Here is a 24,967-nt window from a genome sequence, read left to right on the forward strand (position 1 = left end):
CCAGACCAAGTGACTTAATCTGCCTGAGCCTTAGTTTCTCTGCCTGCAAAATGAGGATGAGATAATAGCATCCGCCTAATTGAGCTTTTATGAGGATTAAATGAGTTAACACATGTAAAGTGCTTCAGACAGTTCACGGTGCATAGTAAGAGGCCCATAAACAAACACTGGCTTTCTTTGTTATTGCTACTGGGTGGAGTGGGAGAAGAATGCATAGACAGAAAAAACAGAAAGCCAAGCCACAAGAGAAGGAGGTAAGCAGGTAGCTGAACGAGAAGGGCAGCATGGCCTTGGCCTCCTCCCTGGCTGGCACCACCTACTGAATGTGCAGCTTAAGCAGGTGGGAGTGGGAGGAGTAGGGGTGGGGACAAAACTCAAGACTGGCCAAGAGGTTGAACAGAACATGTCTTGCCCTCTCCGGCCACCAGGTGGCAACAGCACATGGGTGTGCTGCTTGTTTTGCCTCTTAATGACCAACCAGGGGCCTGGCTCACGGCCACCTGCTGGCCACGCCTAGGTGTATATCTAGGCTTGCTGACCTTTCAGTGCTTCCGTCAGAGTCAAAGTCACCAACAGGCCCTGCTCACTAGATACCAGCACAGGACAAAACTGGGAAACACACCTGAGGATTCCTTGCCTTCTGCCAAATTTCTCCAGAGCTAATTGCTTGGTGTCTGTAACCTAACCCTCCACCCCTCTCAATTATTGGAACCCCAGAGGCTGCAAGAGTTGCTGCAAGAGGCTCAGGGAAAGGTGACTGTTTAGGATCTGTCTATATTTGTCATTATGATATAGGTGAATGTGTTCAGTGAACCTTAAGATCAGCCACAAAAAGAGGAAAGCAGTGGCAGGCATCTGGTGCCATGGACAGGGAAAAGGGCACTTATGGGCATATGGGCATGGGTGGGGGCACTAGCTGACAGTCCCACTTCCTTTTGCCCAGTTGCCTGCTGCCTTCTTAAGTCATGGCCTGGCCTGCAAGGAGGGAATTTCAAGAGTCAAAGGCTGCAAAACAAGGGAGATCCTAAGCTTAATCTGTTGAATGAGTCTTTGTCATTCATTCAACAAACACCCATCTTGCACTCAAATTTTTTCTGAATAAATGAATGAAATGCTCTGCCACACATAAGTCACAACACTAGAGGGTTATAAATCCTGGTGCCAGCCATTAACTGTTAATAGGGGAGATAAGAGAACACAGCCAACTATAATGATGTAAGATGGAAGGTGGAGCATAACAATGTGTCCCAGCATCTTCTGGCCGAGGTGATCAGGGAATCCGAACATTATCAAAGAGCCTCCTCATCCCATAAGTACAGCAGACAAGAAGCTGGTAACTTCCTAGGAGGCTCCATTTTCTTGACAGAAAAGGACATTCAAGTTTGGGATATAAATAATCATCTACCTAGATCTTGGGCTTAACAGCCTCACACTCTGTGAATTAAGGTATACTTAAATTTGATCTGGATCTTCCAATAATATATGAATCCTGGGGAAACGAAGCCTGATGAGCTGAAATCTCAAGGCCCTGAGGCCTATTCATGTCCCTGCCTGGGAGGCCCATCCTGGCTCTTTCACTGGAATTACACAGAGGTTTACTCTAAATTTTTGAGAAATTGGAGCAAGATCTACTTTAAGATATACAGGTAATATAAAAATAAATTCATTTTATTTAAGAAAAATTCAGACTACTGGAGTAAGCTTATCATAAATTGGCCTGTTAAGAGTCACAGAATTCACAGGAAACAAGTTCTGGAGACCAGGTGCCGGCTTTGGCCTCTCCAAACAGGCCCGGGTCCAGCAGAGGATGTGATTCAGGAAGACCTCTCCTCAGAGAGCAGAGAGGTTGGCTGCAGAGACCATTCACATGTAAATGTCCAGTGAACCCATGCCTGGGAAGAAGATCAAACTCTCCAGGGCTGACTGCAAGAGTGGGGGTGGCCCAGGACAAGCCACTTGCCTGCATTTCTCATCTTCTGTTTGCTGCTGGGAGATGACCTCTTTTTCCCTAATCTCCTTTCAACCTAGAGAGTCTGAGTCTCCTCTAGCTCAACCCTAATCCATCCCATCTCTCATGGTTTCTACTCCCAGGGGACCAGCCCTGGCATCATCTCTTCCTCCAGTCCCTGGGCCAGAATCTGCTGGAGTCAGGGCCTGCTGGGTAGAGACTAGTCCAGGCAGTGACTGTAGTGGTTAGTTACTGAATTCTTGCTTGTTGTTCTCATCTCTTTACCTAAGGAGACAGAAGAAGGAACTGCTTTAAATTGCCCTTCTTCCTCAAGCCTATCAGCCCACTGAGTTCAAGCTCCTCAGGCTGAAAAGGAGTGGGGCCCCCTCCTCCCCTGCCCCAGGCTTTCATCTTCATTACAAGCATTCCACACAGAATTCAGGGCTGATATGCATAACAGCTTGGAGCCAGATTTGGGGGCCAGGGACTAGTCTTACCTGGTAGATCCTGGGACTGCAACTTTCCTGGGTGGCTGCAGACTGCTGCGAGTGGTACCAGTGACAGGAAGATTTGGTCGCTGGGAAACAGGAACTTGATGGAGATTAACAAAATAAGTGAGTTAGCAGAAAGTTTAAGCAACCTTCCTTCTCAAAAAGAAATACCAGGTGAAGGAAAAGTGAGTTTGGGATTAGTGTTCCTCCCACCCCAAGGTAAAAACCATGAAGGATTTGGAAACCAAGGCTCAGACTCCGTGCCCAGTGCCATTCTCTCCTTATTAACTCAGTCTCTCCACCTTCAAACAGAACTACAAGAAAAACAGTGAAAGTGGTTATTGTTGCCAGCTCTGGGAGGGTGAGGTCAAGCTAGGCAAGGGTGGGTAGTCTTCGTCCTGATTTCTTACCCTTATGTCCACTTTTGCTCACCTCTGTGCCCTGCAGCCTTTGGTCTAGGAAGCCCTTTCCGAGCTGACAGAGAATCTGGAGGTAGCGCACCTTTGCTGGGTGGTAAACTCCGGCTGGTGAGTGGCATTCGGCTGGCAGGCCTGGGGATAGCTGAGGGAATGGGCAGTTGACTGGAAGATTTAGCAGCAGCGACCTGTGGCCGGGATAGGCGTTGAGAATTGCTGGTAGAAGGTTGTGAGGTCAGGACTGGTTTGACAGGGGTAGGTGGACCTGGTAGAGAGGAGTAAAGGCATTTCAAGGTAAGCTCCACATCCTCCCACTCCCGTCCACCCCCGGCTTTGCTGCCCAGGTCTTCTCACTTGCTATTATTCTCCCATTGGGCCCAGCTTTCCCCCGGACTGGAGGAGATGATCGGGCAAGAGGAGAAGATGCTGGGCTTTTGGATGCAGGAAACAGATTGCAAGTGGGCGATTCCTGAAACACAAAGAGAGAGGAAAAAAGAAACAGAATGGAGAAAGTATCTGTTCTGTGGCTTCAGAGATTAAGAAATAGAGGTGGAGAGTTGTCTAGATCCGAGTAAGGGCAGAAGTTAGCTGCCAACACTGCTATCATCAATACCATATATTGAGAGCTTATTATAGATATTATAGAGCTTATACACAGACACTGTGTGTGGTAAGTGCTTTGCATATGGTATCTCCTTTAATTCCTACAATTCTGTGAGGTAGAATTACTATCCCATTTTATCAGTGAGGAAGCCTATACTGTGTCATGCACTGTGTGTTGGGGCATATATCCAATTCGATCCTCTAAACTCACCCTCTTCACACTGAAGGGCCTTTTCCCAGGTGTTGCCCGAAGAGGCCGGACAGACCCCTTCCTGTCGCTGCTTCGGAGTCGAGGTGTCAGACTGCTTGGGGAAGGGGTGCTCCGAGCCAAAGAGCTTACAGTGGGTAGCAGGTCTCGGACAGGACTGTCCTTCAGAACAAAGGTCTCCCGCCGAGGGCTAGGCTTCACTCGGCGAGTTCCCGGGCCCTCGCCTGTGCTCTCCCGCTCCTGCAGGGCACACTGCTCCAGCTGAGCTGCCAGCCGGTTGGCCTCATCAAGGATCTCTTCCAGCTTCTCTGGGCTGAGGGGCCCTAAGCTGAGCCTCACACTCTGGGGGGCAGGGGCCACTGCATTTGGGTCGCTTCGGTGGGAGAGGCCCCTTCGGAGTGGTTTCTCTGGAGTCACCAACACTGCTATGTCTTCTTCCTCACGACTGAAACAGAAAACAAACCAAGCACCATGTCCACACAAAAGAGAGCAGGAGACTGGGCAAGGGAAATGGAAAAAACCCTGCAACAAAGCCAGGGACACACCCCAAACCCTGATGCCCATGCTGGCTGTGAGATTGAGCTTCTGGGTGATGAGATACCTAGTTCTATGAGGCCTAGCAGGCCTTTAGCATTTACTGACATTGGAAATGATGCCAGGATGAAGATGCAACGAATCCATTTACTCTTCTTCTTAACACCCTGAAATCTCACTCCAGCTTCTCTCTTCTCTCCTCCCCACCAATAGTGTCATAGAGGCCCAAGTCAACCAGCCAGCCAGCAGCCAGAGTGCACCAAACCTTGCTAAATTACCAACCCAGGTCCCAGAGACCAGTAATTCAACAGTAAGGGGTTAGAGACAAAGAGGTGTTGTTGGAGGAAAATAAGTGGCTACCTGTCAGATGGTGACAGCCCTCCAAAGTCCAAGGTCTCATCCACAATAAACTTCACATCTGAAGGGGAAAGGAGAATGAATGTCTCCACGGGTCCCTGATGCGACTCTCTCATTCTTCCCTCCAGGGTTTCCTTACCTGCCTCCAAATCCTCCATGTTCAGCCAGCAGAAGCGGGAGTCAGTTTAGACCTGAGCTGGAAAGAAACCATACCTTTCCTCAGGTATCCATCCTGCCCGAGGCTCACAGCGGGACCCAGGGTGCAAACCAGGGGCGAAGATCATGCTGGAGGCAAAGCAAGCGCCCAGGAGTAGCACCTGTCCCTATAAGTACCCCGTTAACTTCGGGAAAGGTGCGTGGAGCTCCCCATACTCCTCTCGCCCCCCTGCTCCTGGCCTCTCTTCACTGGGAACGATCTCCACGTCCCATCTTTCCTCCCCGCCACTATCCTCCCGGTTCTTCTTCTCCCCAAGCCACCTTTCCACTCCCCCGGCACCACACCCACACCACACCTGCAGCCCACGTTCAGTTTCCATTTCTCGCGCTCCTTACCTTCCACGGAAGACACTCTCCTCCCGCAACCCAGTCCCGGGAATCGGCCCCCAGTGGGCGGGACTCCTTTCGAATCTCTCAGGCTCCACCCACTCCTGCCACATGCGCACAATGATTGGCGGATTCTCAGGGGCGGGGCTCAGGCGGGCAGCCGACAGGAAGTCTGCGGGGTGGGGGCCGGGGGTAGAGCGGTTCCCGGAAAGACTGCCTCCGGGAGGACCGAAGTGGGGCTGCCGGTTGAGGCCGTGAGCGTGCGCGCTCCTTTTGCTCCCAGGTGGGGTCCGAGCGGAGCCGGGCCGGGGAGGGGCGGGGCCTCGTGGCGGCGCGGGGGAACGGACCCATGGGTGTGAGCTTCGCGCCCCGCCCCCTCCGCCTGCTGGGCTTCGGAGTCAGGGGTTTACTGGCCCGGCTCCTCCCCCCGCAGCAGCCGCCGCGGAGAACGGCCGGGCTCCCCAACGCGGCCATCGACCGGAGAGCTAACGCTCTGCCAGAGGGAATGCGTTTCCGTGGGTGAACCCAATATGCAAGCGCCGCACTGGCCAGGTATCCCCAGCTGTGATTTTTCCCAAGTGAAGGAATCGCCTAAACATTTATATTTGAGGTATATTGAGGTTCTCTAAGAAATACATCCTCCCCTGCCTTTTTTTTTTTGTCTTTTTCGTGACCGGTACTCAGCCAGTGAGTGCACCGGCCATTCCTATATAGGATCCGAACCTGCGGCGGGAGCGTCGTGGCTCTCCCAGCGCCGCACTCTCCCGAGTGCGCCACAGGCTCGGCCCCTCCGCTGCCTTTTTAAGCAAGAACATTCGGAACCTGAGGCAGCCAAGGTGTAAAGAAAACAACGGGCATTTCACACAGGGAGACTGGATTGAAGATCGTGTTCTTCAGTTATAGGGTTATGAGGATAATTGTGAACATCAAGTTTTATACCGTGTGCCCTTCGGGGCTTTGAGAGGGTGTTTGTAAACAGCTATCTGGGAACTAACAGCTGTTTGTAAAATGCTTAAGCCTACTTAGGGATGAACTAACTCTGTTGCCTGTGAATAAGCTGGGCCACCAGTTAACAGAGCTTCTTAGAAATATTCTAAAAATTTAAAGTAAAAAGACCCTAAGAGAATGGCTGAGGAGCTTTATTGTAAACAAAGAGCCTGAGCTTTTAGCCCCCAGAGTTTGTGACCATTATTTTGGCCATTTATAGGCTTTTATTTATTTATTTTTGAGGTGGTGAGGTTTGCAGGAGTGAGATGTTACTGTAATAAAGGATCCTTGGAATATAGTAGGGTGTTAAAAAGGGAAATGTGGGGAGGCCCAGAACTTGCGAGTTAATGTGAGGAAGAACAGAGAGAAGAGGACTGCCTCTCTGCCTGAGAAGATGGAATCATAGTTGCTTGCAAGATTCAAGGTCTATGGAGGGTGGGAAAACCAGAGTCAGTAGCTTCTTTCTCTCCAGGCAAATAGTGGCAAGGTGGAGAACAGAAGGGAAGAAGGTGTTAATTGCATTGCTTCTTCCCCTAGGAGCAGCCTGAGTCAAGGAAATCTACACTTCATCCACCCTTAGGTGAGTGGGGGAGGAAGCTTGAGCAAATTGGAAGTTAGTTTTTCCTAAGGGAACTCATCTCCAGTTTTCTACCACCGAATTATGATTTTGAAAGCTGTTGCAGTCCCAGAAAAAAAAGCAATAGTGCAACTTTCTCTTCCATCAGAATGACACCAAAGCCAGAAAGTATAGATTTCAGGTGCAAGAATTCTTCACCCAGCATAAGACCACAAATCTGGGAAATAAAATACCCAAGTATTTTGTTATAAGCAACAGAAACTGACTAATACAGAAATTGGTACCAAGAGTGGGATATTGCTTATAACAGATACTTGAAAATGTGGAAGCGGCTCTAGAACTGGGTAATGGGCAAAGGCTAGAAGAACTTGAAGGAGCAGGCCTTGAAAAAGCCTAGCTGCTGGTGTGAGTTTGGAAGACAAGAAAACCAGGGACAGTTTGGAACTTCTTAAAGACTGGTTAAATGGGGGTGAGCAGAACGCTGATAGAAATATGGGCAGTAAAGGCCATTCTGAGAAGAACTCAGATATAAATGAGAAGGGACTTAGACACTGGGGCAAAGATCACCCTTGCTATGAACAGCAAGGAATTTGGCTGCATTCTGTTCATGCCCCAAAGCATTATAAGATGTGGAACTTAAAGATGCTGACCCATGGTATTTGGTGGGAGAAATTTCTAAGCAGCAAAACATTCAGGAAACTGCATAGCTCCTTGCAGCAGCCTATGCTGAGTTAAGGCAGAAAAGGCATGACAGAATTTAAAGGGGATGCAGAGTGTAAAGATTTTGAAAATTTGCAGCCTGGCCATGTGGTAGAGAAACAGAAAGCATTGTCAGGAGAAAAATGCAGTGGTGCTAGGGATATTAGTACAAAAGAAAGGGATTATCAAGAGAAGTGGGGGAAAGGCCCTGAAGGCATTGCTGAGGGCTCTGGGGCCAACCCTTCCATTACAGTCCTGGAGGCCTAGGAAAACAGAATGGTCTGGGAACAGGTCCTAGGTGCCCTCCATGGGCTTGCTGCTCAGGGCCACCTCGGGATGCTGCTCCCCACACCAGCACCCAGCTGCTTTGGCTGCTCTAGCTATGGCTAAATTGGCCGCAGCTTTGGAAGATGCAAGCCAGAAATCTTGGCAGTGTGCATGTGGTGTTAGGTCTGCAGGCTTGCAAATGCTAGAGCTGTGGAGGCTTGGGAGTCTCCACCCCGATTTCAAAGGATGTATACAAAAGCCTGGGGACCCAGGAAGAGATCTGTTGCAGGGGTGGAGTCACCAGAGATAGCCTTCACTAGGGCAATGCCTAGCAGAAATGTGGGATCACAGTTGCAGCAGACAAATCCCATCAGCACCATGTCTAGTGGAGCCTTGAGAGCAGGACTGCTATGGAGACCCTAGAATTGTGGAGCTACCAGCGTGCAGTGCAAGCCTGTGAGAGCTAAAGCTCATGGGAAAGCTATAGAAGTGGAGCTGCTAGAGGACTTGGGGACCCAACCCTCATGCCAACATGCAGAGTACATCAACCATGGAATCAAAGTACACAATTGGCTGGATTTGAGATTTAATGCCTGCCCTGCTGGGTTTGAGACTTGTTCAGGGCCTGTTACCCCATTCTTTTGGCCTATTTCTCGTTTTTCAAATGGAAATACGTACCCTGTGTTTGCCCACCATTGTATCTTGGAAGTAGATAACTTGTTTTGATTTCACAGATGGGACTTTGAACTCTGGACTTTTGAGTTGGAACAAGTTACAACTTGGGGGATGGAATGAATGTATTTACTATTGAGAAGGACATGAACTTTGGGGGCCAGAGGCAGAATGCTGTGGATTGATTGAATTGTGTCCCCCAAAGTTCATATATAAGAAGCTTAATTCCCACTGTAACTTCAGTATAGGAAATCCTATTATGGTAATTGAAAGGTGAGGTCTCGGAGAGGTGATAGGATTGTGAGGACTGCACCCTTGTGAGTGGATTGATCCATTTCAGAATAGTGGTTCTGAGGGCTTTAAAAGGAGAGTGTATGAGGAACCATCTCCCCCTCTCTGCTGTGCCATTTTCTGCCACGTGGCACCCCCGCATTGCTGTAAAGCCACCACCAAAGAAGACGTTCACTCATGTGTTCCCTGGACTGTGTACTTCTCAGTCTCCAAAACTGTAAGCAATAAATTTTGTTTTCTTATAAATTACCCAGTTCCATGGGTATAAGCAACAGAAATGGACTAATGTAACAGATATTTAAGATTTTGGATAAGTAGGGGCTGGCCTGTGGCTCACTCGGGAGAGTGCGGTGCTGATAACACCAAGGCCCGGATTCGGATCCCATATAGGGATGGCCGGTTTGCTCACTGGGTGAGCGTGGTGCTGACAACACCAAGTCAAGGGTTAAGATCCCCTTACCGGTCATCTTTAAAAAAAAAAAAAAATTTTTTTTTGGGATAAGTAATGAATTAATGAAGAAATTCCACCCCCTCATAGGCACATAGCAGGCCTTAGCTCAGAAGGTACTCTGTAAGTGTCAAATGCATAAATGAAGAAATTAGGGATTCCAGTGCAGAAGGATTGGAGAAATGCAGGATTGACTGTGACTGGAGGTCTTATTCAGAGTGGAGCTTTTTATTCCTTCACCACGAAGGTTGAGAATAAATGAATCTGAAGGGATGGCCCTAGAGTAATTCAGCAAATAGCAGAGAGATGGGGCTGAAACTGAGGTCTGAATGATCCTTTAGGCATCACAACTGGGGATATTTCACCCCTTCCTGACCTAGGCCTCGCTTTAGCTGGAGAAATGCCTCTTCACCACTGTGAACATGGCTGGCTGGCACTGGACTCTATTCTCTCCCCCACGTTCCCAAGCAGAGGTTCCATAAGTGCATTGGGCCCTACAAATGATTTGTGTGACAAATTTTCCCATGGATGGTACATAATAGTAATATTCTAGATGCATAAGAAGGAGTTAATTTATGACACACAACTGATGCCTTGTGACATAGGGGCTTAATTCTCATGGAATGCCAGTTGAGAAGAGCTGGAATAAATACTTTGCCTCAACTGAAAGTAGTCCTCTGGTCTGAACAGAAAAGTCTTTCACACTGTTCTCAGCCAAATCACGTCCCCTTCTTCCTCAAAACCTTGGCTAATAATTACTGCCTCCTGGAAATATTTTTCTTAATGCCGTGATTCCACCCCAGATCCAGTGTGGTGGGGGTCTCTGAGTGAGAGATGAGAGGAAGTAGAGAAGGCTTGGATTCAAACAGACCTGGTTCAAATCCTAGCTCTGCTGCTTACCAGCAGCATGACTTGAGGCTTCAGCATTATCTTTTGTAAAATGAAGATTAAAAGAGATAAAGCATTTGGTTCAGAGCCTGATGCACAGAAGGCTGTTTTAGTTATCTATTATTATGTAACAAACCACTTCAAAATCGAGTGGCTTCAAACAACAGCAACCATTTATTTGCTCATGATTTTACAATTGGGCAGGGCTCTGCAGAGCTCCTGTCTACCTGATAAGGTGTTGTGATTGGTCTTGACTGGGGCTGAAGGGTCCGAGGTAGCTATGTGTGTCTAGGGCCAGAGCTAGCTGTCAGCTGGGATGTTAGTTGTCCTCCATGTGGCCTCTTCATAAATCAGTAACCTAGCCTGAAATTCTTTACATGGGAGCTGACTTCCAAGAGCAAAAGCAGAAAACACTGGCTAGAGCACAGCCTGGTAACACCAAGGTCAAAGGCCTGTATGCCTGTACCCAGCCAGCCACCAAAAAAAGAAAGAAAGAAGGAAAAAGAAACCACTAGCTCTCTTAAAGATAAAAGCTAGTGTAGCATCACCTCTGCTACATTCTTTTAGTCAAAGCAAGTCACATGATTCAAGGGAACGGGAACTAGACTCCAACTCTTGATGGGAAGAGCACTATGCCCATACAAAGATGCATGGGAAGAATTGTTGCCGTCCTTTGCACATTCCATCACAGAATGCCTTCAGTATCTGATTTGCTGTAAGAATGAAAACAAACATAGGTGAGGGAACCTTATCTTTATTCTTTCCCCAGTACTCTGCTCCAATTTCTTATCATCCCAGCCCTCAGGTCTTAGGGTTGTGTCTTGATTAGCTATGTACATGTTTATGTGTCCTGCTGTTTGCCTGTTTGTGATCATGTGCATCCTATTATCCCAAATGATACTAGAAAGCCCACAGAAGAAGAGAGTAAGTCTTCTTCAGCATCTCTTTCCAGCAACTAGTACTGTGTAGAGTTTGAATTCAGTTCTGTCACAGAATGTCTCGGGAAAAGGACATTGTTAGAAACCTCTGTGGAAGGGAAATGTGGACATGGGAAGAGAAAGAGGAGTCTTAGGGTCCTGAGATTCCATACAGTCTAGCTGAAGGATTCCAACTTTCTAAATGATTTTCCCATATAGAAAGGCTTAAATAGATGGACACTTATGCACTGAAGATCCACACATTTATTTAGATTAGTCCAAACCAGACATTGTGCTGAAGCGCCTTAACATAATCTTGCCATAGCCGGGCTTCCTGGAGACACTGAAAAGAGAGGGTATGTTGTGGAACAGCAAACAGTCAGAGCACATCTAGGATGCTAAGGCAATCCCTCTTCATGGTTCCTGGCCCTGTGCTATGAATTCACTACTCACCCTGCTTCACTGCTGAGCACTGGCTGTGAGAGAGGGAAAAGGGCAACTAACAGTAACGCAACATGACATTAACACCAAGAGGGGGTTGAGGGATGCAGAGAGAGCTGTCCTGCAAGCCAGCTGGCAGAGAGAGCTCTCCTGAGGAGAAATCTGTACTTTTAACGCATCCCTTAGGGTTTTCATTTGCTGCATTTCAATGATAGGTTTAAATAAATGACTTATGGGATCGAATTCATTCTCAATTTTCATCAGCCAGGAGCTGCAAGTCAGAGGGGACATTGGGAACTAGTTCTCTTTAATTCTCTCACAAGCTTTTTTTCACCTTACTCATCAGTTTGCATACAACATTTCTACTGCGTATGATTTAGAATTTGAAGGAGCTATCAAATTCTACATGATGATCTGAGTTGCCTTTTGCCAGTAATGTGCTGCTTGAGAATCACAAATCACATGTTAAATTATTGTTGACATATAATGAAAATAGTGAATTTCTTCTCTTGGACAGGAAGGAATGCATAAACTTCAAGGCAAAATACAAACAAAAAATCTGTTTCTTATCATGCTTTTGGTACTGAGGTAGAAACACTTAATTGACAGGAGCCTCTCCTCTGTCCTTACCCACCCTGCTACCATGTTGTGGTGGTGACTCTTGTCAATTCCTCCACTCTTAATGTCCCTTGACATCTTTTCTTTTTAAAGATGACCGGTAAGGGGATCTTAACCCTTGGCTTGGTGTTGTCAGCACCACGCTCAGCCAGTGAGCAAACCGGCCATCCCTATATAGGATCTGAACCCGCGGCCTTGGTGTTATCAGCACCACACTCTCCCGAGTGAGCCACGGGCCAGCCCTGACATCTTTTCTTACAGTACTTGCCCAGCTCCCCTTGACATAGAAGCCCTTTTTCAGAGGGCCATTAGGTTTCATTCCTACTGTCAACTTGAGGAGTACAGACATATAGAAGATGTGACAGAAGGAGACTTTATCTATGTAAATTCCACCACAGGGATGATAGTATTAGCTTTAAAAAAATAGTTTAAAAAAAAAGTGATCACCAGTGGGTACATGGTTGAAAGGCTCAGGAATACACACCTGTCCCAGATTCAACAACACTAGCCATAAACATGAAATAATCCATTGAGACACCCTGTCCCTCTTTCCTTACCTTTCTCAGGGTACCATGTCCTCTTAGGTAACCTCAATGAGGAGCTGCAAGAATTCAGACATTTCTCAATGTTAACATCTCAGAAATCTCTGGGAAACTTTCTTTCAGAGCATTGGTAAGGGACATTTTATTTCAGGTTTTGGAGGGAGCTCACGGTGCTAGTCAGGGAGTCTATACATAGAAAGAATAGACATGTGAAGGGCCCATTCGTTCCCAATTCATGCAACAAACATTTAGAGAGTGCTCACAGTGTGCCAGAAACAGGGATAAACACTGGGGGACAAAGGTGAATAAGACACTCTCCCTGCCCTCACAATGCTATAGTTTAATGGAGAAACAGATCTATAAATAGATAATTATAAAACAATATACTAAATGCAATGAAGAGATATGAATAAGGTGACAGGAATAGATAAATGAATAAATAATTTAAAGAGGTAGAGAGAATGTGCAATATTACCTTTAAATAAACCAGAGAGGAATGTAAAATAAAGCCTAATAAATAGCTGCAGCTTTCCTGGACTGAGTCAAAAGATTGCATAGCTTAAAGAAAACTGATCTGAGTGAGGACAAGTTGACTTGGGCTCTTTCCACCACAGTGCCAGCTCCTTAATTAACCAACACTGGAAATATTGGGTAAACCAGTTACCTCCCTGTGCTTCATGTTTCTTGTTTGCAAAATGAAAATAATGATTCTCCCTATATTCCATAATTGTGATGGAGAGAAATGAGATAGTGTATAATAAAAATGGCTCCTCGAACACATCCTGATGATGACAGTGATGAGGGGCCTGGAAGGGTAAGTCCTTCTCCATCTAGCCTGACTATTCCACCTGTAGAAAGAGGAGATGGTTGGCATGTTCAGATGCTAGTTCTGCTGCCCTTACCTTTTACATCCACCCGACAGTCCACAGATGCCTCCCCCAGGGAGTTAACTGCCTTACAGGTGTAAATGCCTCCGTCAAAGGGACCAGGCTTGCGGATTTCTAGGGAGCAGATTCCCAGATAAGTGAGGGCTCTGTACTTGGGGTTGCCTTGGATATCCATCTTGTTCTTCAGCCAGATGATTTTGGGCTGGAAGATAGAAGTGAGGGGGCAGCAATGGCGATGGGGAGTAAGAGCCAATTGCTCTTCCTGTGCTCAGTCTCTGGGATTATCTGCCTACGGGGCTTATAGATAGTGGCTTTCTGGAAGCCTCCTTGTCTCTTATGTTGTGGGAAGGGGTTCCCCTTTCAATACCTTTAACAATTCCCCAAGATTCTTCTCTTGGTTGAAAAGAATACCTGAAGCCCTGCCTTCTTCATCAAGTGTTAATGACTAGAAGAAAGGTGATAACTTCTTTCTGTCCTGCTCAAGCAGGCCCTCTGTGGATCATAAGAACTGGCTGTCAGAGTCTCTCTTTCTCATATATGCATTGTGAATCGTTCATGTTCTATTCCCACTGTTGGCTTGTGAGTCACTCCTGCCCCTCTGGTTTGAAAGTGGTTTCAGGAGTGGGCTGATTGTATGCTCCTTCTGAGATGTTATCTCTACGTAGTCTGCCTGGGACTCATGACCCAAAAGGTACTTGATAACGGTTGTTAATGCTGTTTTATGCCCTGTGTGGTGTACAGGGACTAGATGCTCAGCTCCAGGCAGCTTGCACATGCATGGCCCTGAGAAGATGAGGTATGTGTGGGTGAGAAAGAAAAAGCCAGTGGGACTCATCACTCCTACCAGATAAACAACTTGAAGCTCATGCCCAATTGCTAGCAGTTCAGTAAGTGACATTGCTGTGTGTGAGGAACAAGCACTAAAAGGAAACATCATTCCCATCAGTCTGTCTTGGACTCCATGTGCCCCGACTATTCCTAGATAACCTGCTTTGAAGAAGCAGGTGGTGGTAATGGAAACACACATTAGATGAGAACGCTCTGCAACACAGCTGAGATCGGGACAGGGGCAGGAAGCAGCTCAGTACAACCAGCCTCCAGAACTCTTTACTCACCCTGGGAGAGGCGCGGACAGAGCAGAAGAGCTGGGTGTCATAGCCAGCGACTGCAGTACAGTCTGCCAGGGGCTGGGTAAACTTTGGGGCTTCAGAGAAGTCTCGCTGGGCAAACCCCTTGGTCTTGTAAACAGTAGCTGAGGGCATCAAGAGGGGCCATGATGTAGCATCTGAATCCCATCCCTCTTCAACTCTTGAGTCTTCCCAGCTTGTGGTCTACGTGCCTTCCTTACCTGCTTTCCGGATGTGGGCAAGCTCGGTCGTGACAGGGGCCGTTTCACTGAGTCCACACTGGTTTTCAGCAAAGACGCGAAAGGCATAGGAGTTGCCGATGATGAGGTCGGAGACAATGCAGCTGGTGCGGTGACAGCGCTCCAGCACTGTGAACCACAGCTGCGGGGACCCAAGAAGATGCCTAAATGAGACCCCCATTTTCCCAGCTTAGCCCACATGGAGCTCCCAGAAACCAATTCCCAAATGCCCTATTCCCCCCTCCCCCCGTCCCAGCTGGGCCTCACCCCAGATTTCGTGTCTGCCTTCTGCACCGTGTATCCCAGGAGTGTTGTATTGCCCGTATCTCGGGGAGGTGTCCATTCCAAGGTAGCGTTGAAGCCCCAAACGTCCACCAACTTAATGCTCTGAGGAGGGCCTGGCCTCTCTGAAAGGGCAAGGCCATGGCAGTGGGCACAGACAATCCATATGTATTGAAGTCTGTTCAGGAGTGCCCCTGCCCCTTTCTTGCCCAGCTGCCCCTCCCCTCACCCCTCACTGTGTCTCAGCTTCCCCAGCTCTCAGAGACATGGTTCCTCTGCAGCCTGGAGAGGGAGTTTCTGAGGACCTCCCCTTCTCCCACTCGCCCCACTGTACTGTACCGATCACCAGGATGTCAATGGTGGCAGTGGCCTCCAGCCCGCCCAGCTGCACATGGAGCTGATAGCGACCTGAGTCAGCACGTCTGGCTTCTCGGATGAAGAGGATGGAGTCTTGCTCCCCATTCCGAACGCTCACACGACTGACGTCCAAGGCACAGCCATTGTGTGTCCAGGTGGCTTGAGGTTTGGGCTTGCCCTGAGGAATGGGGACAAAGCTTGAGCAGCCCCGAAGGGCTTCTTGACCCTTCTTGCTGTGGTAGGGGTCAGATCCACCCCAGCTCCACAGGGTGACTTGACTCACAGCTGCAAATTCCTTGGGTTAGAGGTCAGTGGACTCTCCCAGGGGACTGCCTCCTTTCAGCAACAGCCTAAGGATCATGGGAAAAGGGGATGGCTTTGAGTCTCCCACCCTCTGAGAGTTTAGGTTGTGGACACACAGGGCGGCTGGGACCGACTGAATAGCTGCCCAAACTCCCAAGAGCTTTTCAAACTGAGGGCTCCCCAACCTCTGTGGACTGAAGGGCATGGATTAGCCTCACCTCATCTCATGGGGCATGCCCGACCCTATGCTAACCCACCCTCAGCAGTGCAGAATGGACGGGTCATTTCACCTCAGACTTCTGGTGATGAGGCCCCTTCCATTCAAGGCCAGGAAGACTGCCCCACTGCTAGCAGGACTCTTGTTATCTGTTTCCACATCAAAACCCTGGCTTGGTCCCAGACATGGACCCAGTGTGGGGCTGGCATGATCACCTGGAATGGGATTAGTAGATTCACTGTGTCCCCAACTTTCCGGATGTAGGTCTGCCTCAGGGCCCGAGGTAGCCAAATCTTGGGATGCTCTGAATGATGGAAAGAGAGAGAACAGGAGATGGATACTCAGAGGAAGTGGATACTGCATCCAGCTGCACTCTTTGCACTCTGTGGCCAGGCATTGTTCACCAACTTAAGCCCTTCTCTCAGGAAATGGGAGGATTGCTCCTGTCATCTTGCTGGCATTTAGGGATGAGTGACTAGTTGAAGGATCCCCTGGAGAGTGTTAGAGTCTTGGCAGAAAGAGCACTAGAGTGTGAGCCTGACACTTCTTTTAATTTGTAACTCTCAACTACTGACTTTTCATGAGCTGAGATTTTTTTTTTCTCTATACACAGACCAGTCTAATGTGTGCAGTTTATCTTTCCACCCTCTTTCTACATTTGTCCTTAATACATTCCTTTTATCAAGGCCACTTTCGATGTTAATCCTGACCTCCCAGTTTGGTGAGGACTTGAAAAGAATGCTTTCCATTCTGCAGACAGCGTTAACATCCTGGACTCCAGCAGGCTGCCCACTGAGGCAGCGCTGATGTCATGGCAGAGGGAGCAGGCCAGCTGAATCGCTTCCTCTGTATGGCCACCCTGCTCCCAAGAGTCTGCATGCTGCTCTTCCAGTTTGTGGAGGATCACTTTGTACAAACAGAATCTGGGAAGGATTAGTTCCCCCACTCACTTTCCCATGATCTCCCAGGCCTGTCTGAGTGAGAAGTGGACATTAGATGACGTTTATTGGCTTCCAGGATAAAGACAGGAGATGTGGGGGGAAAGTGCTGTGTGTAAGGTGTGGAGAATGACCTGGTGTAACTTCTCTCCTCTTGGGATGCCTCTGGCTGCCTTGGCTGCCAAAGTGCAAACCTCCCTCTTGGGTTCTGTTGGGGACCCTGCTGAGACTGACACCATTTTCCAGACTTCGCAGGGCTGTTGTCTTCTTTTTTCTCAGGCAGGGACAGTCCCTGCTGCTGTTGTCTTAAGTAGAATGTGACAGTGCCTCAGTTCCCACCAACAACCCAGGCATTCCTTCTCCAATTCATTCCCAGCAGGTGGAAAAACTCCACCGCTAGTACATTCCTGTGCCCAACAGCATGACTGCTTGATAGTAGATTCCAAACTTTTTGATAATACACATTTCTCTATAAATACATCCCTAAGCATTCATCCCAACATACATATGTTTACTTATAAATTGAACTGTTTAAATATGTACATTATATAATGCATAAGTTTAAATGATGAAATTTGAAATAAAATAAATGGAGGTTCTACTGTGTTCTTCCTACACCTCAATTTCTATACCGTCTAGAGAACTTCGCTCCTAGAGTACTCCAGTTACGATCTAAAGATCACTTGTAAATGAATATAAATACAAATATACAGTGCACGTGGTCCATCTTATTTACCTACTTTCCTTTTTTGCTGTGTGGCTTATGTTTTCCTCTGGGCTGTGCTGTCTTCAACTGCACCTCAGGAGCTATGTGATAAGGGGATGTGAGTGTTCTGAATGTCTGTCCTCCCTGTCCTGCTCAGGGCTTGCCTGCCTCAGGTCTCAGTATGAACACGACAGCGATGGAGCCCCAGGCAGCTGAGTGACCCTGCTCTGGTTGCCCTCTGCTCGCCTTGGCGGCTCTGGAGAGGGCAGGGCCTGAAGAACAGAAGAAGGGTTTGTGTGATGTGTTCCTCTCCCATGGCCATCTTGGCAAGCAACCAAGGAGCTGGAAACATGCGGATATGACTTAAGGGTTTTTTGAAAACAAGGGCCAGAATTAAAAAGGAGTGTCCTGTTATGCATCGTTCTTCACTGCTGGGTGGGGAAATAACTGCTCATACTTACTGGGGAGAGGGCTGGAGAGAAGGAAGCTCTGCTGTCTTTGTGCTGCCTACAGAATATGAGAGTTGTGAAGGACCTTGGTGAGCACCCAGAAGGAAAACATAGGAGGAAAAAGTGTTCAGAGAGAAGCTGATTTGCTGGAGATCTCCCAGCTAGTTGGGCAGTCATGCTTGGCCCCAAGACTCCTGCCCCTGACTCTAGGATTGCATCTCTGCGGGACCCATTCTCTGAGCATGGCCTACCTGTCCACTTGCCTGCCCACCAGTGTCTAACTAAGACTGGGCACCACAGGAGGTGCTCTCCTCGCCCTGGATGGAGAAGGCATAGAAGGGAAGGCAGAGGGATGTATATATACTCAGGGACTGAAAAGAAAGGGTCAAAGTGAGGAAAGGAAGCCAATGCCAACTGAGCCCTACTCTGCTTAGACCTCAGGTAGGAAGTGGCTTTTATGGATAGATGCATGCTGATGTATACAGAGTACTTCAAAAAGTTTGGGGAAAAATTGAATTAAAAGATAATGTGAATCCTTCCATGAATTTTTGAAGTACCCTTGTATATTTGTTTCCACCTAGCTTTTCTTTTGTTTCTTAGAAAAATACATTGGAAAATGTTAGCATTCTTTCACCTGAACTAAAAAGAAAATGAAAGAAATAGGTTTAAGTGAAACATAAGCAAGGGGGGGGGGGAATTGGGGGAGGATGAGCAGAACAGCCTTTGAGATCCAGAGGGATCCAAGCTGGGGCAGAGAGACAGCAGAGAAAGGCTGCCAGCCGGGGCAGTGTTCACTGCCTCCCTGGCCAGTTCTTTGCTTATAAGTGGGATTCCCTGACAAGAAGATGAATGTTAAGTCACTAGGATGTTCTGACTCTCTGAGGATGAGTAGTGAGGACTCTGCTCTCAGCAGGCACTCAGGTCCCCAGTGGGAGGACAGAGGATGGGCTTGGGGCCGAAGCAGCTGACAGTGCAGGAGGCAGCAAGAAAGAGGTTGACAGCTCCAGAAGCCCCATCAGCAGCAAGTTCTCCAGTTGACTCCCAACTCAACCCAGGCAGCAATCTGACCCTTTGCTAAGAATGTTGATACAAGGGCTTATTTGAGGCATCTCTTTTCACACCTCTGCAGTCAAGCGAGGTGTAAATTGTACTGACCTTGGGGAGCCCTGGCTTCCCCTGATGCCCAAGGTCTTTCTCCTCCTCAGATGCCAGGAGGAATGTGAACCAAAGCCTAGAGCCCCAATGCAGAGCCTAGGTTTTCTAAGACCATGCCTGTGACAACATGTCTGTCAGTTTTTCTCCCTTTATAGAGGCTTGGGGAAAAGGCATTTTGAAAAGTCCTTTGAGAGGTGTTGGCTTCTGAGCTGTGTTGCTCTCAGTGCTATATTTCCCTCAGACAGAATGCTGTGTAATTTCTTCTCAAAAATTATTAGAGGAGGCTGGTTAGCTCAGTTGGTTAGAGCGCAGCCTTATAACACCAAGGTGATGGGTTCGGATCCCCACACTGGCCGGCCACCAAAAATAAATAAATAATTAGAGAAGGAGATTACTTCAAGTCCAAAGATCTTGACTCTTCCTGATTAGAAAATCCCTCTTAATATCTACCCTAATTTTATTTTGCTAAAGTTTACACCCATTTTTAATTCTATTCTCCTGGGAAATAATTGTTCATATCCTCTCAAAATTTTCTTTCCCATGGTTAGAGACTTCCCTCCAGCAATTCCCTAAGGGCTGAATAGTTCAGACTGATGTTTATTAACTATGGATGGCCTGGAGAGTAAAGAAAGAAGATGACACATTAAAGTTGTGTGTGCATATGAGTGTGTGTATGTGTGAGTGTGTTTATATGTGTGTGTGTGCCTGTACAAACGGGCTTGTATAAGTGAGTGGTTACCAAAAGAGGGTAAATGCACAAGGCCAGCTATGGCTTTGAAACTAACCAGAAATTTCCAGGGATCCAAGAAGTACCAACATTTCTTAGAGAACCATTAGCAGATGCCTACAATGTGGCCTCAGCCTTATCAGAAACCTGTATGGGGGACTGTGATGGGAAAGGAGTGCAGTGACCTCAAATGTACCTTGAGAAGGATAAGAGTGTCACCTCCTTGAAGACCATGAAACTAAGGTCAGAGAAAATAAAAGGACATAGAAACAGGCAACACTTCTCTGGGGAAAACACTCCATCACCCCCTCCCCTTGTTATCTTCTTCCCCTTGTGCTGGATGGCTTTAGCCTTGGCTCACTGTCACTCTTTCCAACACTGCTCCAGTCATGCTTCCTGGTGATTACAGCCTCCATCCTTCCAAACCCTGCAGGGCCTCTCACATTCTGGCCCACCACTCCTCCAATGACTTTTCCTCCTCTGCTTCAGCCATGGGTCATTGTGGTCTTTCTCTAGACCAAGAACTGCAACCTCTCCATGATCTGAACTGCAGGAATCCCACTCTCCCATCACCACCTCTACAACAGAGAGATGACATTTATGTCAGCCCTACCATAGTGTAGTTATCTCTGAGAAGTGGCTGCCCAGCCAGGGACATTCCCAGCCCCCCTTGCTATCTTTCCATGAGACTAGCTCTTGCCAGTGAATTGTGAATGGAAATGGTGAGGATCACTCTGGGCCAAGGCTTTTAAGAAGTGAGTTCTCCATTTCTCCCTTCTGCTAGCTGTATGCAAATGGTCACAGGACCCTAAGGAATGGCAAAGCCCCAAGATGAAAGAGGCCTGGGTCCCTGAATTACTGCATGGAGGAGAACTATCTGCTGAATAGAACACTTGTTTCCAAAGCCGAGCCCGTGGCGCACTCGGGAGAGTGCTGTGCTGGGAGCGCAGCGACGCTGGGTTCGGATCCTATATAGGAATAGCCGGTTCGCTCACTGGCTGAGTGCCGGTCACGAAAAAGACAAAAATAAAAATTAAAAAAAAAAAAAAGAACACTTGTTTCCAGTTTTTATGCTAGTAAGAAAAAAACATCTATTGTTTCTGAGATCTGTTTGTTTCTTCAACTAGTATACCCCAACACGATCTCTATCACTTTAGCTCACTTCCTCTAATGCTCCAATATCAGCAATTCTTTAGCAACACTGAGATCAGTGATCCATTATCCTACCACCCTTTCACTATCACCCCTCTCATGTTATCACTTTCTTCCCCACCCAACTTAGATGCCATGGTCATTATTATACCCACTCTCTTGCATATTCACCCAAATCTCTTAATCCTATTTCACTTCATTGCACCCTCCTGGCAATACCCAACCCTGGTTAACTAAACTTTCCATCCACTCAGTGCCTGCATCCACCCAGAATAACATGACTAGGGAAAAATACAAAATTATGCTGACTTTAACTTGATGGCCGTTCACAGTGACCACTACCTCCAAATGGACCCTGGCAATGCTAGACTTCCCTAGTTTACTCAATTTCCTATTCCTGGGTGACTACTGCACACCTTCTTCTTCTGAAACCTTCACACCTTCTCCCTCATTCTCATTCTTAGTTGATAATCTTGCTAGTGTGTAAGGCCTGCCTATGGTCTGTTCTTAACACAGCAGCCAGCAAATCCTTAAAACCTACACCCAATCATGCCAGTCCTCACTCAAAACCCTGCACCGGATGCCCATCTGTCTCACAGTCAGATCAAAGTCTTCACAGTGGCCCTGTTAACTCTCTGACCCAAATCCTATCACTCTCCCTCACTGTGCTACAGCCACAGTGGTCCCAACCCACATGCACATTTCTGCCTCAGGGCCTTTGAACTTATTCTCTCCGGGTGGAAAACACTCCCCCAGAGTAGCTGGTGCATTGCTCTTACCCCTCCTTTAAGTTGCTGCTGCTCAATTCAGGGAGGTCTTATTAGTGAGGCCTTCATGGAATATCCTATATGAAACAGGAAGCTTGCATGCTTCCTACCTCCAGCACTTTCTGTCCCCTTCCCTGCATTGTTTTTGGCACAGCATTTACCACCATCTGACATGTTATGTATTTTATTTATTTATTGTCTATCTCCCCTTAGAATATAACCTTCATGAGGGCTGTTATTTTTGCCTATTTTCTTCATTTTTGTAACTCTAGCACCTGAAACAGTTCCTGGCATACAATAGGCACAAAATAAATATTTGTGGCAGGAATAAAGAGAGAACGAAGGAAGGAGAGATGGAAGAAGGCTCCCAGGCATGAGATTTGGTTTCCCAAGCCTGGAAGACACAGAACAGTTCAGATTGAAAGAGAGTGCACAGTCTGCTGGAGCAATTAAGCTGAAACCAACAGATGGGCCCTCCCTCTTCCATCTCAGGGTCCCATCTTCTCCATCAATCAGGGATGCAGCTTCTCACTATTTTGGAAGCTCTCCTCTGGCCCCTAAGCTTTGTCTTCAGGACACAGTGCCTCAGTGTAGTGCTGAAGACAGACACAGAATCACTTACCAGTGCCAGCCACCTACTCCTGCTTATTTAGCCACATAGCAGGCTTGCTTGACTAAAAGTACATTTTCAGCCAGCTGCAGTTTATTTTGATCTTGCAAATTAATTTCTGCTTTTGATGCCTGCTCTATTTCCCAGGCTCTCACATGCTCACTGCAGTACCCATAGAGCTCCCTATAAGGAAGAGGAGAAATTAAGAGGAGAAGCCTTTGGAGCTCCTAGGGAACTCAGAGGTCATCTAATCCAGGTCTGTGGCACTTTAAGGGCCCTGTGGATGGGCTTCAAGAGCACTGTGAACTCCCTGAACTTTTTTTGTGTATTTTTCCTCAGTGAGAGTCCACAGCTTTCATCAGATTTTCTTAGGGGCCCATACCCACCACAGGGTTAAGACATCGATTTAGTTCAACTCTTTAACTTACAGATGAGAAGATGGAGGCCTGAGGGGTGGTACTGACTTGCTTAGGGTAACAGGACAGAACTAGGATTTGAAATCATGTCTTCTTTTTCCAAGCAGCTAACAGATGCACACATGCTTTGCAAAATGTCAGATCGTGTCCTTATTGCTAGTGACCTCTGGGATACCACGGGTGCTCATGGCCCTGAGGCCTGTGGTGTACGGAGCTGCCGCACACAAGGACAGGGGTGTTCAGGTGCACTTCTGGGACCATGGCCAGGGGCTGTCAGGAGCTGGCTGCCCACAATGTCCTGCTCTGCAGCCAGAGGTGAATGTGGGTGAGACACATGCCCTCCCCCAGGGTTTTTGGAGACAAGTTGAGAGTGGCGGGGAGTCAGCAGTCCTGGCTCTTTCTCCTTCTTTTTGGAGAAAAAACTGATTTTCTGCTTCGATCACCCCAGTTTAATATGCTCACAATAACTTCTGCTCCCTCTACCTCTGCTTCAGTGGGACAGACTCAGCCAACTCTCTTCCCTTGATGCTCAAACAGCTTCTGAAAACCCTGTCTCTTCCATTACAATGACGGGAGGCAGAGTGTCTGCCCTGCGCAACCCTATGTGGAGGTAGAAATCTTAGCCTTCACCCCTGACCTGGAAACATTTCATAATTTATTTACTTCTTGGTTTGGTCTCTTCCAAGGCACTTTGGATTATATTAGCAATTCTTTCAATTACCCTGCTAGGTAGATGTTATTAATCACCATTTTACAAAGAGGAAATTGAAACTGGGCAGTGAATTTGTTTGTCCAAGGTCACAGAGCTGCTGGAGGCAGACTGGGAATTGAGCCTAGATCTTTGCCTCCAAGTTCAGGATATCTTTTCTTCTCCTCCCTCTTCCTACCCTGAGAGTCCACAGATTTCTCGTTTTTGGTCTTTACATCCTCTGCTTTTAAGACTTTAAGGAGCTGAATGCTGGGACTTTGGTACTAGTAACTGTCTTACACATCTCATACAGCCCATGGTTGCTTCTGCTGATTACCATGTAGAAGGGAAGAGCTGGCTTCTGCCCTCCCACTCTGTCTACTGAGCCAGGGCAGCAGGATATACACCTTTGCTTGGCTCCCAGGGGCCTCCCAGGTGAGCATCACAGAGGTGTTAGTTACAGGGTAGTTGGGGGTGGGTGGCAGGGCTGTGGGCAGGGCAATCTGGGGTTGGAAGGGGCACCAACCTCCTCCTAGCTCAAGAATACCTCTTTGCTGAGAGTCTCAGAGAACACCACGGAGGGAAAATCAAATGCTTCTCCCCAGAGGGCTCCACTTCCATGATGCTCAGACTCTGAGAGGCCAGGATTCCCCATTGGAGCCGGCAGGGGGTAAGGGGGTGGGTGTTGGGGTAGGTCCTGATGCAGGGCACTGCCCAGGGAGAGGCTGAGTGTTACCATGCTGGTCAACACTTAGCCTCCCAGTTACCAAAGCTGTTGATTACCCCCTCTCCCACTTCAGACCACTATCTCACCCCGCATTTCCTTTCTGACTATTGGTATATCAGGCCCTCCCAGTCCCTGTGACAGACATTTTTTTTTTTTTTTTTTTTTTTTGTGACCGGTAAGGGGATCGTAACCCTTGGCTTGGTGTCGTCCGCACCACGCTCAGCCAGTGAGCACACCGGCCATCCCTATATAGGATCCAAACCTGCGGCCTCGGCGCTCCCAGCGCCACACTCAGCTGAGTGAGCCACGGGGTTGGCCCATGCGACAGACATTTTTTAAAGGCAAAAATATAAATAGATCATTTTTAGTCACTGTAAAGTGCCACAAGCATCATTCACTGACTTCTCAGCTAAAAAGCAAAAACCCAGCAAAGACACTTGAGCAGCAAGTAAGAATCCACCAAGGAAGAGGAGAGAGGGTTGCACCGAATGCTCCTCATCCTAAGCACCAACCCCATAAAGTCCTTCAGCTCTACAAAAACCTAATGAGGTGCAGTCAGACTGGTAGCAATGTACTCCCCAACTCCCGCCACCTAGCCTCCCCACCCTCTCCAGCCACCGTGGGTCACCTTCTACAGGGAGCAGGAGTTGGGGTGTGGGGCTGCCGGACCCCTGTCGAGGTGAAGCCTGGGGTCGTACAGCATCGGCTGGGCTGGCTTCTTTCACCTTCAGCTTGCATCCCAAGGCCACCTCTGGAGCTGTGGCTGCCTCCAT

The 24,967-nt window shown here is 47.9% G+C and overlaps 2 protein-coding genes across 4 annotated transcripts; both read right to left on the reverse strand.

Moving 5' to 3' along the window:
• Positions 1 to 1,701: 1,701 nt before the first annotated feature.
• Positions 1,702 to 5,173, reverse strand: PSRC1 (proline and serine rich coiled-coil 1). 3 transcript variants are annotated; one of them, XM_063106478.1, is made up of 8 exons: positions 5,110 to 5,173; positions 4,697 to 4,748; positions 4,561 to 4,618; positions 3,670 to 4,111; positions 3,210 to 3,324; positions 2,872 to 3,120; positions 2,446 to 2,539; positions 1,702 to 2,233 (listed from the first exon to the last, which is right to left on the reverse strand). In XM_063106478.1, the coding sequence occupies exons 2-8, from the start codon at positions 4,713 to 4,715 to the stop codon at positions 2,230 to 2,232; spliced, it is 981 nt and encodes a 326-aa protein (XP_062962548.1). In that variant the 5' UTR covers positions 4,716 to 4,748; positions 5,110 to 5,173; the 3' UTR covers positions 1,702 to 2,229. The 3 variants fall into 3 exon arrangements, with proteins under 3 accessions (XP_062962548.1, XP_062962546.1, XP_062962549.1); XM_063106476.1 differs by having other exon boundaries at positions 4,697 to 4,753; positions 5,110 to 5,146; XM_063106479.1 differs by lacking the exon at positions 1,702 to 2,233 and having other exon boundaries at positions 2,442 to 2,539; positions 4,697 to 4,753; positions 5,110 to 5,146.
• Positions 5,174 to 11,148: 5,975 nt separating this feature from the next.
• On the reverse strand, positions 11,149 to 24,967 carry MYBPHL (myosin binding protein H like). The gene is made up of 9 exons (XM_063107080.1): positions 24,823 to 24,967; positions 16,075 to 16,163; positions 15,322 to 15,517; positions 14,968 to 15,107; positions 14,683 to 14,842; positions 14,450 to 14,586; positions 13,350 to 13,536; positions 12,463 to 12,506; positions 11,149 to 11,189 (listed from the first exon to the last, which is right to left on the reverse strand). The coding sequence occupies exons 1-8, from the start codon at positions 24,965 to 24,967 to the stop codon at positions 12,496 to 12,498; spliced, it is 1,065 nt and encodes a 354-aa protein (XP_062963150.1). The 3' UTR covers positions 11,149 to 11,189; positions 12,463 to 12,495.

Source organism: Cynocephalus volans, chromosome 8, assembly GCF_027409185.1.
Source record: "Cynocephalus volans isolate mCynVol1 chromosome 8, mCynVol1.pri, whole genome shotgun sequence".
NCBI classification, from domain to species: Eukaryota; Metazoa; Chordata; class Mammalia; order Dermoptera; family Cynocephalidae; genus Cynocephalus; species Cynocephalus volans.